The sequence below is a fragment of the Dicentrarchus labrax genome, unplaced genomic scaffold (assembly GCF_905237075.1).
Source record: "Dicentrarchus labrax unplaced genomic scaffold, dlabrax2021, whole genome shotgun sequence".
NCBI classification, from domain to species: Eukaryota; Metazoa; Chordata; class Actinopteri; family Moronidae; genus Dicentrarchus; species Dicentrarchus labrax.
This window is the reverse complement of record NW_026136717.1, coordinates 4,700,409-4,717,004: the sequence shown is the minus strand read 5'-3', so window position 1 is coordinate 4,717,004 and position 16,596 is coordinate 4,700,409. Positions and strand designations below refer to the sequence as shown.

The 16,596-nt window shown below is 39.6% G+C and overlaps 1 protein-coding gene across 8 annotated transcripts in view; it reads left to right on the top strand.

Moving 5' to 3' along the window:
- nrxn2b (neurexin 2b) overlaps positions 1-16,596 on the top strand; it is a 635,050-nt gene that overhangs the window by 199,703 nt on the left and 418,751 nt on the right. For 7 of the 8 annotated variants that reach the window (XM_051375286.1, XM_051375285.1, XM_051375282.1 and 4 more), the window contains one exon: positions 6,363-6,380. The exons of the other annotated variant lie outside the window; for it this stretch is intronic. In XM_051375286.1, coding sequence (XP_051231246.1) covers positions 6,363-6,380 — 18 coding nt within the window. The remainder of the gene's footprint in view (positions 1-6,362; positions 6,381-16,596) is intronic. 8 annotated transcript variants of the gene reach the window in all.

The window sequence follows — 16,596 nt, the reverse complement described above, 5'->3', positions numbered from 1 at the left end:
TCCTCCTGCCTCCTGTTACAAACTTTTGACTTTCAGCCGCAGAAACCAGTTAGTTAACTGTGGTAAATTGGAATAATTTGCAGACTATTCTGCCTTTTCTACTACAAAACTGCAAGTATTTCCAGAACAATGGGGCAAAGACTTGGGGGCTGTAAATTAAGAGATGCGAGCACTGCGTTTCAGACAGCACTGTATCGAGTGTCTAGCTTCGCTGCTCAGGGACAGCTCCTGTCTTCAAAAAACAATTTTGAACATGATGTGATGACGTTCGGCTGGCTTGTTAATATTTCGCGACAGCCCTAGTTACTAGTTGACGACAACAATGCTCATTACCATAGTTGTCGTCAACTAGTAATATGACTTACATCACCTTGGTTGGCTCTCTCTGCAGCGACATTTTCCCCAGCTGAGAATCTGCTTTACGGACTGACTCAGCAGATGAAGAGGTTAGAATAGATAGAAGAGGCTATTTCCTGCTATTTCTTCAAGTACAGTTAAATGAAACAGTATTAAAACAGTTTGGGCTTTGAATTTTTCACGTTTGTACATTCTCATTTTCACTGCTTGTTTTAGATTGTTTAGATTCCAGTTTATTACCAGTGCAGTCAAACTTTGCTATTTTGTGAGTGCATACTAAGTAAGTTGCATGCTTGGCCTACTGGCCTAACCTTTAAAAACACTGACCCTTCATAGGATGAATATGAGTTGCTTGCTAATGACTTCTTTCAATGAAGGCAACCTTTCCCTAAAGTGACCCCCCTGTAAAGGACATAAATCATTTTACAGTAATTACATTTCTACAGCAGTGCCTTACCTTCAGTTGGCTTTTATCCTCAAAAGGTGTTGTGCCCCTGTCAGAGAATTAGACCGCAGTGTGGGCTGCAGACTCTCACTGCACACAGGGATTCTAATCCAAAATAACTTGACAAAAGGACAGAGGATGGTTAGAGCAGGAGTCAGAGATTGTTGAAGAGAATTAACAAAGCAGAGATAAAGAGGCAGAATGGGAACTAACGTTCAGGAATTTATCTTCATTCATCTTTTCACTAATTCAAGGAAGGTGTTACTTCCTGTTCAAATGCACTGCTTTGAAAGACAGGGAAGCATACATTTTGAAAAATTCTCACACGTCATTGTTATGTATGGTATTTGTGTATAATTTCACCACTTATCAGTAGGTGCCTCTCCATACTGCTGAAGAGCTCAAATGAACTCACTGCTGTGGCAGGAATTTCCACCTTTGTGAGAATCAAGTGTTCTTTTGGAGTTGTGATGACAGCTAGCACTGCCATGTGCAGTTTCATACTAAGCTTTAGTACCTGGCTCTATGCGTGACACCTACCAAACACTGAAATAAATATATATTCTGCAGTTTTTAACTCAAATATTTATACAGTAACACACTTCCACACAGATAGAGAAGTTGCAAAAATAGGTTTAAATAGAGAACACTATTTAAAGGCCAGGCAGTGGATGATTAATTGTCAGTGACATCTTAAGAGAAAATTAAACAGAGGCACTGAATGTCACATTTTGATCTCTTTGCCCTGTTAGCGATTAAAAGCCCCACTTCATATGCTGTACCTTATGCACATCGTGTTCTTAGCACTTGGCTGGATGAACATTTTACCTCATGTCCGAACCTTGTAAAGCCTAAGTGACTGTAGCTTATTAGTCATCTATATGGCGTTTTATCTAGTACTGACTGGGGATGTCATATAGTTCAGCCGGATGTGTGACAGAAGATAATGGACAAGCCATTGAAGCCGTAGAGAAAAATGCAGGGAACAGCAAATTACTTCTGCACTTTGATTTTGTATTCAATAATTTAGTGTAATAAAAATGTGTTATATTTAAATCATTTGAACCCTTTGACAAATTGGCTGTCCTACTATTAAAGTGACCCAGGCAGAACACATGAATAATAAACTCCAAAAGTCAGTCTGTTTCTGTACTTTTCAGCCTGCCACAACGAGGCGTCAGACATGTTTTGTTAATGGAGTTAATTTGAACATCAATTATATGCCTGATGTGCATTTTATTCCCTTCACTGCCAGTGCAGTACAGAATGGCTCTATGCTGGGGTCCATTTTATTATTATGTCTTTCCAAAAACAATTAATTCTAGTTGGGATCACAACTTCCTATCTCACTGGAAGGTGTCTATGAAAAGTACACTGAGGGTTTTTACTTCATCAAATGGGATGTTTATTTCACTATATTCATATAAAGTTTAATTTTAAAGTTTTGTTTTATCCAGTGGATTTAGTCATTTTATTACCATTCTTCACTAGAATAACATTTTATTTGGTTTTCAATAAATGTCTCCTCAGGTTACCTGAGAGCCATTTCAATAGTGTAAGCCGTGCACAGGTGATCATTGTGGTCAACCTCTAGCTTTTCAGGGTATTTTATTCTTTGCACAAGTCAAGAGAGCACAGTGGTGTGAGTAGCTTACTTTTACTATCCATTTAGCTTATTAGGTGAAATCTACCAGTAATAAGATCTTGATCAAGACCAGCAGTTTTCCCTTGTTCATTGTTGTGGAAAATACAAAGTCCAGCAGTCGGGTTGTCACCTCTGTTTGAAAGAGGTATGAGGTTTGAAGTTGTATAGTCTCTTGTGGATTCAGTAAATTCACAATCGTCATTCCTTTTTCCATACTTTGCCCACTGCAGGGAGAGACTCTTGTAGAAGCATGACATTGTTACTTCTGTGTAAAGACCATTGACACAGTACTGTCAAACTTTTATAGTTGTATTCAAATAACAAGAGACTTCACCGAGAGCAGTTTAACTGTTGTTTGTTGACAGAGACATGGTGGTGAAATGAAATATTAATAGTGAAACAGTTCAAGTTAAGAGTCATGCTGAGTTGGAGTTTTTGACTGAATTCATTGATTCCTAATATGTTGTTCTTGTTGTTGCCTCATACCCACTGTCTCTGCCTTAACCTCTCATATATCTGTTTTCAGAAGTAGCTGGTCTTCATAGCATAAAAAAAAGCATCAAATCTGTTGTTTATGTGTGGCTGCAAGTTCGCTGTAAAGCAAACAAAGAGTGCAAAATACTTGTATAAATAGCAATGGCCTTTTGTTCATCCATGAGTTTGGAAGATTTTCAGTATTGTTATCAGTAGACTTGTGAACATTTTAACTTGCATCAGTTCCAGGGCCCTGGTATTGGTTGTACCGACTCAGGGAATAGGCTTACTGGGACAAAACCAAACCAAAACCAAACATACACAATGTGTTTGGATACTGCAGGGCTTAGAATAACAACAAAAATAAGTGTATCTAATATTAAAGCTAACCAGTAAGTTACATAACATCAAGTAATATTTTTGCTTTCTAAAAACAAAAAAAAGTACCAGCATAACCGTTATCTAACAGTAAGCAGGCTAAACCTTTTAATAACTAAACTAAACTAAAACAAATACAAAATCAAATAAACAAATAGTTTCCTGACTGCTATTTTGCTCATATGCATGTATGTGTCTTTTCTGTTTGTTTTTATTTGCGGTAACCTGAATTGTGGACTAGCTTGGTTGCCCTTAATATGTCCTTGTATTTTTTTCTTCTCCTTTTGTGTGTGTGTGTGTGTGTGTGTGTGGTGCTCCGCGTCTCACTCAGTCATGTGTGTCGTGTTCTCTCCACACTCCTCTCTCTCCGCATTTATGGGCAAGTAAGTTTGACAGCTAAGCGGTGCTGAGAGAGAGGTGTGGACAGCGTGGTAAGAGATGGAAAGTAAATCGACAGCAGACAGGGGTCACTGCTTCTTGGCTGTGAGACTGAGTTGCCAAAAAGGAAAGGGGATGGGGGGCCTTGCTTTTCCAGTGATGGCACTATGGTCACAAAAAGTTACATGCATTGTTCGGTGTAATGAGGGGTATCATACAGTGGAAATAGTGTGTGGAAAATGTGGCTGGGCTTACTAAAGCCAACACAGCGTCGAAACTGTAGCTACAGCTCACCAACCTTGGCCTCAATATGTTTCCTTCATGAAATACTGAGCACCAAACTGTTGCTGGCATCCAGCTGGGGTTATTTACTATACTACAGGGGTCACTAGAGACTTTATAGTTCTGCCCCTGGGTCCTATCAGCTTTCCAGAATGATATATCACCAATAAAACATGGTCACCCCAGCTCTATGTCCCACACTGTAAAGATGGCGTGGCTGCCATAACTTCATATTCGTACACAGCTGTCCTGACATGATATTACATGGAAGCACGTATGCCGCTCTGTACGTCTTTATTTCTTTACTGGTGGGCTCTCTGTAGCCTGGGAGAAGTGGAAAGCCATGATAGACAAGCTATGTTTGACCAACTCTTTCTTCATTTGCTATCTTTGACACACACGCTCCCTCACTTCCTACTTGTCGCCATCATTGGCTGTACCCCCATGTGTTTAGAGCGTGTTTGTTGATGTCAGAGCAAGCAGGGCAGCAGGAAGCTGGAGATATTCTTGTCAAAATCCAGGATATTAACAAACAAGGCCTGGGAGAGCAAGGCCTATTGATTGCGATCATTCCTCTGGCTCCTTTTCTGCCGTTTCCTTCATCCACCACTGTGGACATTTAAGCTCTGTCTCAGCACTTGTGCCTGGACTGTAGATCAAGAACAAGGCCGGCACGGCAAGGCAAAGCACCCTGTGCTCCATCTGCTCTGGCTGGGATTCCTGCTCTGCTCCATGTGTTTGGACTGAAGAGGTTTCTTTCCACCTTGGACATGGAATGGTAGCCAGCTCGCCAGTATGGTTGACAGCCTATCCCTGGCCTGTTTGTTCATGGATGGCAGTAATATACTTTGAGACAACTCTAAACAGCAGCTGGGCTAAGGTGTAAATTGCCCTCTCCTGACACTGTGCATTTGACTCAGCTTATGAACTTTGAGAGCCATTAAAACATTAAAAACTTTAAATGTGTTCAGTGGTTATCTTGTTTTTCCCATGCACTTAAAACATATTTTTAAATTCAAGAAAAGGTTTTGCAAGATACAGTGTCATCTCTTAAAAAAGAACATTGTATCTCTTTAAGGTCGTAAACTGAAAGGAGAACAAACTGTTCAGTTTTCTCCAACCAACCAATCTGGATTCTTCAACTGCCATTCATCACACATTTTAGGACAGAGAAGGACAGAAAAAATAATGTAGTTTTGATAAACCGTTAGCACATAAGTCCTGGAAAATTGTGCAACTCATGTGTAATGTTCAACAGGTTGCACTAAGTAATGGGTCCCAGACAAGTGTTTATACATGTTAACATTTGTCTGCATACAGAAGTTCTACTATGTGTACAGCTCAACTTTCCTGAAAAAAAAAACAACAAAAAACTTTTTCGCAAATTAATTGGATGCACCCTCCACCTCGAATTGATCTTAACACCTACTGTATACTTGCCTCAGTACTTAACACCTGCCAACTGATGTAGTAGCTCCAATCTTTAATTAGGAATTTGACCTGACAGCATGAATCAATATTTCAGATGAAAATTATTCATGTTTATTCATATTCCTTTTTCTTTTTTGAATCATCTATTGAACATTGGAAGGAATCCAAAATGAGTATGAGCTGGGCTGTGGAGTATTGGTTGGTCCTTTGGATTTCTTAATACCTTTCCACCCCTCCTGCTCTAATATTGTCTATCACCCTATTTGTGACTCAGACAGTAACCGTGCTTGGTGTTCGGTCAACCTGAACCATTATAGGTTGATGTACCATGTCATTCTTTCAGGAAGTGATGAGAGGCAGAATGCTAAGTCTTCCCAATAACTATTAAAAGTTATAATTTACATTTCTGGGATTCTGGGTTTTTATAATATATCTTTTTTTTCTTGCCTTGAGTTTTTTTTCGTTGTTATTATTATTCCTTTTGGCTAGGTTGCTTTTGTAAAATCTTAATTGGATAATCTGGTGTTTTAAAAGTCACAAATACAGGGTAAACGCAGTCGGGAGAATCTTTTTAAAGGAACTCCACTACACCATCTTTTTTAATGAGTTTGAATCCTAGGAGGAGTTATTTGCAGAGTAGAGAGAAGTAGAAAGTGAATGTCAAGAAGTGAGCTGTTGCCTGAGAGGTCCTCTTTTGACCTTTAAGACCTGCTTTATAAAGAAAGTATGAATGCTGCCTTCTGAACATCCTTGGTAGTTGTTTTCCACCACCATCTCAATTAGCAGCGTATGTGTGGAATAGCACTTTTGTAGACATCAAATTGTAATTACAGTCTGACTTTTCTTTTTTCTCCTGTGCTATTATATCTCATTTTGTCGTGACTGTCTTTTGGTGAGCAGTGACATTTTGATTTGCTCTGTGAACTGATCCATCTTTTCTTTTTTCCCCTCCTCTTTTATCTTCCCCTACAGGTGACTCATCTCAAGTCGGTAAGTCATCTTATTTCTGTACCTTATGCCTCCTATGCATGTTCTATTATATGCGCTCACCCCGCTGCTATAACGACTGAATGGTTACAGCCCATCTTTATTATACAGTGCAGTTAGGGACATCAGTGTGCACACAAACAAACAAACCACCAATTATCTCTAAACTTCAGTTGGTGTACAAAATGAATAGTGAAACTTTCCTTTGAAATCACCGCTAACTGTTGAATAGAAATCACTGCTGAACTCTTTCTTTTTCTCTCTGGCTTTCTCCCCTCTAATTTTCATTCTTTATGCATTGAAGCTCTTTGATATTTCCTACTACATTAGCTTTCATTTGTTTGTATTGTATATTGAAGGGGGCTTTTAAACTGTTTACTGTGAAGACAAAACTCTCTCTCTCTCTCTCTCTCTCTCTCTCGTGAGTCATACAAACTGCATTGCTTTGCCTGTAAATTCAGATTTTACAGGCTTCAGTGAATGACTAGTCAGTTTGAGAGCCCAGCCTCAGTTCTGTTTGAATAACATTGTACTGTACAACGTTGTTATGCTCAACTGACCGCTTTATCAGGATCCAGGATTCAACGAGTTGTTCCTCTGTCAAGTTCATGAATTGAAAGGGGGGAAGTGACTCAGGTAGTGACTCAGATGTAGTGATCCACATTCAGTTGTATGGATTCCAGTAAAAGTCTTGTGCTGCTGTGTGCATGCAGTTATACAGTTTTTATTTGCTCTTCTGCCTCGAGTGGATTTTAACGCTACACCTATCAGACTTTCAATCTGTGTGTGATTGAGTGCTTTCCATGTTGGAATGGGACTTGTGGTAGCAATTCAGATGTACAATGCATATCCCTACTACTATCAACGACTCACTTTCTTTTAGCTAGCTCTTCCACAGTGCACTAAATTTCAAAATGACTGTCCCATTCATGTAACTTATGAGAGGGAAGTACAAAGTTATGGGCACATTCTAGTTCGTTCTCCATGTTGTTGTGTGCTACTACTCAAGTGCTCTGGACCATTTACGGCATTTATTAAAAAGCGGACAGAGGCTTTATCTGTAAATATGCTGACATGTCACAGTATGCTAGCTTTCTATCAGCATATCATTTGGAATCAGTGGGGGTGGAAGACATGAGTGAACGATAGGATTGGGATAGGCGGATGAGAGCAGAGATGGACAGACTAATGGGGCGTATCAACACCACAAACAATAAGAAAATGAGATGGTTAGAGTTTAAAACTCTAGCTCACAGCACTTTGCAGCAGCCAGCTCCTGCTTTAGTGATGTGTCAGTGTTATCGCTCGCCTCCTAATAATTAGCTTTGTCTCGCTGCAGTACCTACTATGCATTAAGAATTGCAAATAGCAATCTACAGCACAGCAGAATGTGTAGCATATAATGAGAAAAACATGCAGTCATTCTCACACAGTCGTGATAAAAAGGTCTTTTTTAACCAATCCCATGGTGTATATTTCCCTTGTGAGTTATGTGCTGTGATAATTCGAGCATGTCTCCTGATCCTTATACATGAATAGTTTGAGTGTGTGTGTGTGTGTGTGTGTGTGTGTGTGTGTGTGTGTGTGTGTGTGTGTGCTTGTCAAGCTTTGTCCAGTGAGTGTTTGGCCCACAGGTCTGATGTTGTCTGAATACTAATGTGGCATTTTGTCTGTCTGCGGCAGCTTGGAAACTGCGTGGGGACTGGAGGTTTGGTGAGGGACATGTTCACCCCTCCGGGTGCAGTGCAGAGTGGGAGCAAATACTCAAATACCACACCCATTTTTTTTTTTACTACCCTGCAAGACTCAAAATCCAAAGAGGCGAAGGAATAAAAAACTAATTAAAATGTGATCTGGGAGGCCAGTGCAAATTGAGTTTCATCTTCATTAAGACCACCGGGCAAAGAAGAGGGAGATAATTCAGTCTTGCTTTTGAGATACAAGCTGATTCTGTGTCAGTCTGCAAATTCAACATAGTTTTGGCACGTGTGAATTTTTGTGCACATTTTGTAGAGCCACCAGGAAAGATCCCACCAGCCTGTCATACATTTTCTGAGCAGCTCATCCTTTATGTTATTGCTCTATCATTTTTTTTGTTCTGCATAAACTGCAGCAAAGTACTATTAGTACTATTATTATCTTATTATTTATTGACATGATGCATCATTTTGCTCCACATTCCCTTAAAATTCAGCTGTGTAAAATATTGCCAGATCTTCCTGGTGCAGTGCACATGCTCAGACACACTCTTACTTCATTCTGCAGAGATTTGTGAAAATGTAATAAATGTTGTCCAAATACACATGGGAACGGGTGTCACATCCAGCTCCACACCAGTCAGACAGTTTGACAGTGTTGCAAAATATATCATGGCTGGAAGTTAATATTGCTGTTTTTCTAGGCAGTCAAGTTTTTCTTTTCACTGACAGGATTATGAGGAAGGTAGTGGCAGAAGTAATTGTTGTTCCTTAGATGTAGAGGCAGGCAGACACACTACAAGCAGAAATCCAAAACATGGCATTGGCAGAGGCAGAGACATCTTTCTATCTACATCTCTCTGTCTGTCTCTCTCAAGCCTTGTTCTCCTCAGCTCAGATGATTAGCATCTCTCTGTCCCTTTTTTCTCCCTCCCTCCCTTGAATGCCAACCTCAGGCTAGTCAGAGCCAGCATAAGTCTCTTCAAGCTGATGCTGTAATGGGATTGGTCTGCTCACCACACATGGTACCAAGAATGCTCAGTGAACCACACATCTAGACTTTGGACAAGAAAATGAGGGATTCAGGCTCTGTGTTGGGTGGCGGGTGGCACTTAGTAGAACATATTGTTCTTCTCCACACTCCCCGCCTAAAATGTTCAGTAATCAGACAAACCCTCACAAAAATGTGTCAATGCCTGGAGCTATTTTTTTAATTCAGTCATAGCTTTTCATGCAACTCCCAGAGACTAGCAATATGTATTTATTCACAGTGCAATTCAAGTTGCTTTATTGTGAGCTATTACATGCATGAAGCAACAGCCATGCTACAAACATTGAAATGGTAAATAAATAATCTAGTTTATGAATTTCTTTTGTCACATGATCATGAAAATGCTGCACACTGAGGCAATGTTCTGTTTGATAGCAGCGTCCTGGCTACTTACTTGAACAAGTCTTACACATCAGCCACAAACATAGAAACCAAGACAATAAAAACACCCTCATAACTCTGGAAATGCAACCAGTACTTAAGTTATTTTCCCTGCCTGGTGATAAACAGCACGGCCTCAGAACAGCCCAGCAAAATGGCCGTTGCACAATATAACAACCGAGCCCGTGGCCACATTTACATACTAGAGGAGGGCGGTAATGAGATAGCTACCTGAGATAATTACTACTCAAGGCGTCCCACTCTCAGCCCCTACCGCAGGGAACCAGTTTAACTCACTACAATTAAACGGCCACTCATTTGCTCCATTTGAGACACCATTTATGCCATTTTATGCTCCACTGTGTCTTAAAACAATGGTGGCTTAAACAGTGGAAACCTGGACCAGCAAATGTGGAAGACAGCATGGGTATGTTTATAGATTGGAAAATGATAGTCAGACATGGAGAAGTAATAATGATTTGTGCCCCTTTTTTCAGATTAATAGAACACACTGGCCTCATTTGTATGCCTACTGCTCAAATTAAACAGGCTCATTTTCCTCTGCTATTGATATGCATCTCACATTTGGAGTAGCTCCTGATCTGATTTAGCTGGATTACATTTTTACAGCTGGTGGTAAAATGTTTCTACCTCATAAGCATTCTTTAAAATTGTCAGTGGACACCTTGTCTTACTTGTTCCCCACCCACAAATCGGCTGACAGGCTGTGTCTTTTTTTTTGACAAGGATGTTATTTTATCTGCCTGCCTCCATTAAAATGTATTTGCATGTTTCTGTTTTTGGATGTAATACATGCAGCCTTTTTTTCCTCATTGTTAGCATTTCTTCCTGGATGGAGCGAGTTAAGATCATAGATCCTCTGGTCTTTCGACATCTTGGTTTTCAGGTGTCTTTATCCCTCAAGAGTCAGGACAGATATTAATGCTAGGTGGAAAAAGAATTGCATGTTTGACCCTTTCTCCCAGTATATAAAACCATAAATGTCTGGCTGTATATTCAGTGTGACTGTGGTGGGGCTTAGAAATGACATCATTAACACTAATGACAATAAATCCTGACTTGTAAAATGTTTATGCTGCTGACGGTGACTCTAAATGCTCTGCTGACTTTCTGCCTTTTTTTTTTTGGGAGGCTAGAGAAAATCCCTGACATGGCAATCACTCAAACCTACTGCCGTTATATTTTATCTAAGTCTTGTCTCAAGTGAATAAATTAAACTGTAATATCTTGACTGCTGAGAAATTGCGTTGGATTGTTATAAATGATGGTGTGTTGATAGTGTGTGATTGTTGAGCTCAGTGTATTCAGCTGAGCAGTGTGAGACTGCACACTGGGAATAAGAGATGGAGAGCACCGCTAGATCTACATTGGTGCCAGCATGTGAAGATTAACGGCGTCCGCTTCCATTAGCCTCAGAGTAATTGTCAAGACAGCGGTGAACAGTCCAAAGCTCTAATCCTCAAATCAAAGAGAAGTTGCACGGACCCCCAAAATTCAGGTCTGATTTCCTTCACTCAAAAAAAACACGACTAAATCTTTCCATCTTGTTCAAAGATCACAGCATAGAGGAGACTTCATGTGTTTTCTAATTAGCTAGAATTTGATTCAGTGTTCAGTTGATTCAAGACTTTGTCACTAACCAAATTCTAAAAACAATGCCAGCTTTGTGGAAATAAAGATGTTGATTTTATGTAAGAGGTGGTGTTTCTAAGCGAGTGTGGAGATTCTTTAACTTGCAATAATGGTGTGACATACTCTATACTGTGAGGAAAACCTGCATCTCCTGGGAAAGTGAGAGTGAGTTTAGGAGTGTGAATGCGGAGACAGACAGACGGGAGAAAAACTTAGGGAATAACAGTATATAGAGATGAAAGGTTCAGGGAGAACAAAGCATGTCAAGGAGGTGAGCTTGGTGTTAAGAGTTGTTTTTGGTTTTTTGTGCATGCAGTATGCACACACACTCTTGTAAGACACAATTGCAGGACCGTGAGGAAGCAAGAGAATCAACAGAAAAAAAACACACAGACACACACAATTTATCCTTCCATCTTGACCTAACCTTTCAGCTAATCCCCCAGTGTTTTAAATAACACAGAACCCTCTCTCGTATCCCCGTTCATATTTCCTCATTGGCGTCGATTCACATGATGTCCTTTAGCGTTGCTCGGCAGACTCATTGCAGATCTATTAGGTTGATTTTGCTCCATGAGGGGGGTAGAGAAAGAGCTAGGATGTGAGGAATAAAGGGGGTAGAGGAAAAAATGGCAGAGTAATGTGGTTATATTATGGGAGCAGCAGGGGTGTTTGCTAAGTATAGGGCCAGGTCGCTGCTGTAGATGGGCCTTGGTGCCCTGTAGCTCCACAGCTTAGAGGGAGTGTTCATTAACAGCCGCAGCTTATTACCAACAGCTGGTGCTGGGTACTGCCCAAGGCCAACAGCATATATTAACACACGCCATCACACACATACATGCACTTTCACTCTTTAAATTGACTACATTCTAACTTGATTACTTTCATTCCTCTGAGGTATATGATGCTGTGAATTCACACTGCAAACAGGAGATAAGAAACATCACCACATGGGGACAGATTTGCATACTTTTTATTATAAGACTCTATTTTCTGTGGCTTGTGTTCTTCCAGATATCCATTCTCTCAATACAAAGAGAGATACAACATGAACAGAGCATATTTTCTGAAAATATATCACTTTTTCCTGTGCTCTGGCATTAACATAATCCTGAATGTAACTTTAACTGTAAAACCCACTAGTGCCACTTTGCTGGGAAGTGAATCGCACACTCATATATGTCCTCTCTAACTCTATCTGTCTGACGGTCAGAGTTAGAGACGTCTGACTGTCTCAATCTTGTTTTTTGAGACCAACACTTGCTTGTATTGCCTCAGAGTCGTGACAGTGTGACTGTAGGTCTGAGGAGGCGATGACAGACAGAGTCAGCAGCAAACTGTCTACTCCTGCAGACTCTAATAGACTGTGTGCACACACCTGTGAACTCTACTCAGCAGCACTGTGTAGAGTTAAGTGTGTCTGAGACAGAGGGAGCTTATGTCCATTTATTGTTCAGATTCCTATAAATGTGGTTTAATTGGGTCCTGTGATAATATTTTGACAGGGTTAAACACTGCATGTTAATGAAGAGATACTCTAGACACCTTACCTGATGCATGACAGTATTGGAAATCATTTTGGTTGTGTATAGACAGCTCTGGCCGATGCACGTGTTAAGCTAGGTTTTAGCATTTAAAGTAATTGTAGATTGTGAGAATATCCCAGTGAGAAGCTGCTATGGCACCAAAACATGATAGTTAAAATTAATGAAATGTGTGTAAACCTTCCAGGCTTATTTAAATGACTGGTAAATATTTACACCACTTCCCGTAACACTTTAAGCATACATTCATAACTCAAGAAGCAAAAACTGTTGCACTGTTAATTCATATTTTATTCATAAAACACAGACCACACAAGGAAAACAAATAAATAAAAATACTACTTTGGAATCCTAAAAGGTTTTTCGTCATGCCGGTGCACCAAAGCCTTTTAAAACCTCTCACCTGGCTTTGATATATTTCTTTATAATTTGTCTCTAATTTGGTCATTCAGTGTTGAGTTTCCCAAAAAATGAAGGTAGAAAAAATACTTTGCGTCAGATTTACTAAGCTGTCAGTACACATGGTTTGGTTTCATAAATATAAATGATATGCAGTATTCAAATCATTTTATCTTAGCCATTGTGGAAATGTTCATTGATGGAAGTCTCCGCTACCACAGTTAGCCATGACTGCAGGAAAATAACTTCAAGTTCACTGAATGTCTGTCACATTGATTCTGACGTCTCACAATTACACAGCTGACAATTACGAAAGCTGTAGCATGTACATATACTGTAGTCACAAATACGGTAGCTGTAAATCATCATTGGCAGTGACATCTCAATCGTCATCAAATATCAAAGAGGAAATCCTCAATAGAATAGAGTTTAATGGGAAAGTGGGAGAGTTTAATCAAAACATTTCCAAAGTTGTTCAGGTGAAAAAAAAAAAAAGAAACTGTGAGAATAGACAATGAAACAATGGAAAGCACCATAAAGAAACAAAACATTAAATTGAATACTTAAAGCAAATCATTAAAATTACATTTAGGAAAATGTGCCTTTGATTGGCATATTATAGATGGTAGACAGTAACACATCATACCTGCTAAGTTAAGTGTCAAAGAATCTCATAAAATAGTGATTGTATAAGATTGCATTCCAATTTATTTAGTTTTTAATTTTCTACTTTACTGTGTCACACATGCTTAAGTATGCCTAAGGTGCTCGCATTTTGACTACATTACTTCTTTATTCAGACTCTTTGTGTGAGATACATCTCATCCCATGCAAGTGACACTAAACAAGACTACAGCAAATTATTGTTAGTCTGGCAGTGGTACTAACTGGACTCATTTCAGCAGAGCTGTGAAGGTATTGAGTATACAAAGCACTGCACTCTACAGTCAATAGTGTGTGTGTGTGTGTGTGTGTGTGTGTGTGTGTGTGTGTGTGTGTGTGTGTGTGTGTGTGTGTGTGTGCACGTGTGTGTGCTCACATTACAATCCTAAGATTTCAGTCTTTTTGGTATAGCGACACCTTTAGGTACTGGTGGTAACAGCAAGTGTGGTTTAATACTACAAGTCTAGCAACAATTGACCTTTTTCTATCATTCTGTGAGAAACCGGATTTTATGGCACATGGCATAAGTCTGCATACAGCAGGGCATAGTGAAAGGGGTTGGAGGGGTGTAGTCTGAATTTGAATAGCTCACTGTGGTTGCTCCAGACAAAAAAGACTGACTTGTTTTATATATGCCTTTTTGATTAACAATAGCAGTCTGTGCTAATCTCACTTACCTGTGACAATTTCATAATAAAAGGCAGCAAGTGTTTCACCAGGTAAATGCTTTTAATGTTAAACTGCAGCACTTGGAAATGTTTGGTTTGCAGTAGAAGTGACTTTTTTCTTTTTTCCCAGGAATGTCACAACAGACAACCAGTTCATATTACTGCAAATACATGAATATTGCAATACTTTGATTAATGGGCCATAGGCTCAATCACCATTGTGTTACCTAATTTGGAAATAGGTAGTGGCTGACATTTATTTAAGGGGAAATATTTGAGATTATTACTTTAAAGAGCAACACAGCGACACAGACAGTTCATACATCATTATGACAGACACTGAGCTTCTAGCATATTTAGCTGCTTCACAAATACACTTTTCCCGTTTCTCTACCTTGTTTAAACTAAGCTCCAAAGCTGGTATCAGATTATATATTGCCGCTGTAGAGATCTGATCTGACTTGTGCTAATGTGAAAATCTGATTCTGTCCTTTTTCTACTGCACATAGAGAAATGAAAAGATTATTTCTCTCACTTAAGGGGAAAAAAAAGTGACATGCAGAAAGGCTGTATTGTAGACACAAACACAGAAGTTGCCTTGATGGAAGAAGGATTAAAAAGTATTACATCAACACTGAGATAGAGATCATTTGCTCCAGATGTTTTAAACATAAACTGGATCGTTTGTCAAATGAGTGTAACTTTGGTATGATTAATGTCAACCAATCGGGCTATGGTGCAAACAGTTCATTTCCTCTGCTTGCAAACTAAGCAAACTGTAAGAAAATATGCAACTCTTTAGTCATTTTACATCTACACATTATACTTAGCAGGTTTTAGTGTTTTATTATTTACTTTATACTAAATTTTTCTGCTCAATTATTTTATTTTTGCGACACCCTCATGTCCCCTATTCACATCAATATATCGGATCCCTTGTGATATCACTCCACACTACATTAATTAATGCATAATTTCAACACAATTTTCCACTCTGTTTAAAGGCAGAAATATGTCAGCACACTCCATTCTCACCCCATCCCCTGTGTGAGGCCTCGGGGGGTCCAGGGATCCCAGCATGCCGCAGCCGCTGTGTAACTGTTAGTGATAACTGCTCTGTGGTTCCCAGGCCACGGTCAGTAGCAGCCCACAGCCGGCCTGATCGATAGGGAACCCAATAGGAGAGATGAGGCCCATGAATCAACCTGTCTGGATATGAACCAACACACACACTGATAGCAGGACGCATATAGTATGCGCTGAGCTAAAGCGTGGCACATACTCAGGTGCTTATATGTAAAGGCAGATGATCCATATGTAGACTCTTCAGTCCACCTACCACCAGCATCGCCAACGCTATGCAGACACGCACAGGCACAAAGCAAATGTTTTTGTTCCTGCTTTAAAGTCTAAATGATCTCACTTTAAGCAGCTTAGTAACAGCTTAACTGTTGTCTTTGGGGTTTTTTTTTAGCATGTAATAAACTGGCATTTGGAAATACTGTATATGATCCGTCATGCCACACAAACAGGTTTTCAGTCTTTAGTGATGCCTGCTGCTTCCACTGCTTAGAATTCCATCACACACATTAGTGCAGCATGCTTTCATAAACATGGACATGAATTCACTGTTTATGAAATCACAGCTTTCATAACCAAGATTAATGGATGTCACTTTGCTGTGCACTGTTTGATGACTAGTAAACAACCTATGCAGTGTATTGAAAATATTGTTTAGGGACATTGTGGTAGGGTTTTTTCTTTTTTTTAACTGGTTACAGTGGTGGCTATGTGGTCAGGTATCCAACCAGAGTTGCAATATATGTATAACTCCAGGATCAGTATGTTTCTTAGAATCTTTGTCATGTTCTTTTTCTTCTGCAACTAAACCACTTTGGCAACTGTGATTCAATTTGAAAGTATCGCAAAAAAATGTTTCAGAAGTTGTACTTTTAAAGTACTGTACAGCCCATCTCTATTACCTTGTATGACAAGACACAATGGGTTTTTTAAAAATGTGTATTCCACCATCTCAGCAGCCAGGTTTATGTTATATCCCACCTCATAAACACTACAGCCACCAGTACAAGGGCCAGGAGTCTAGTTGGTAGTGTGGCTGAGGCTGCTGCGTCGCTGCTCTGCTGTTTTATGGTGGACTTGCTA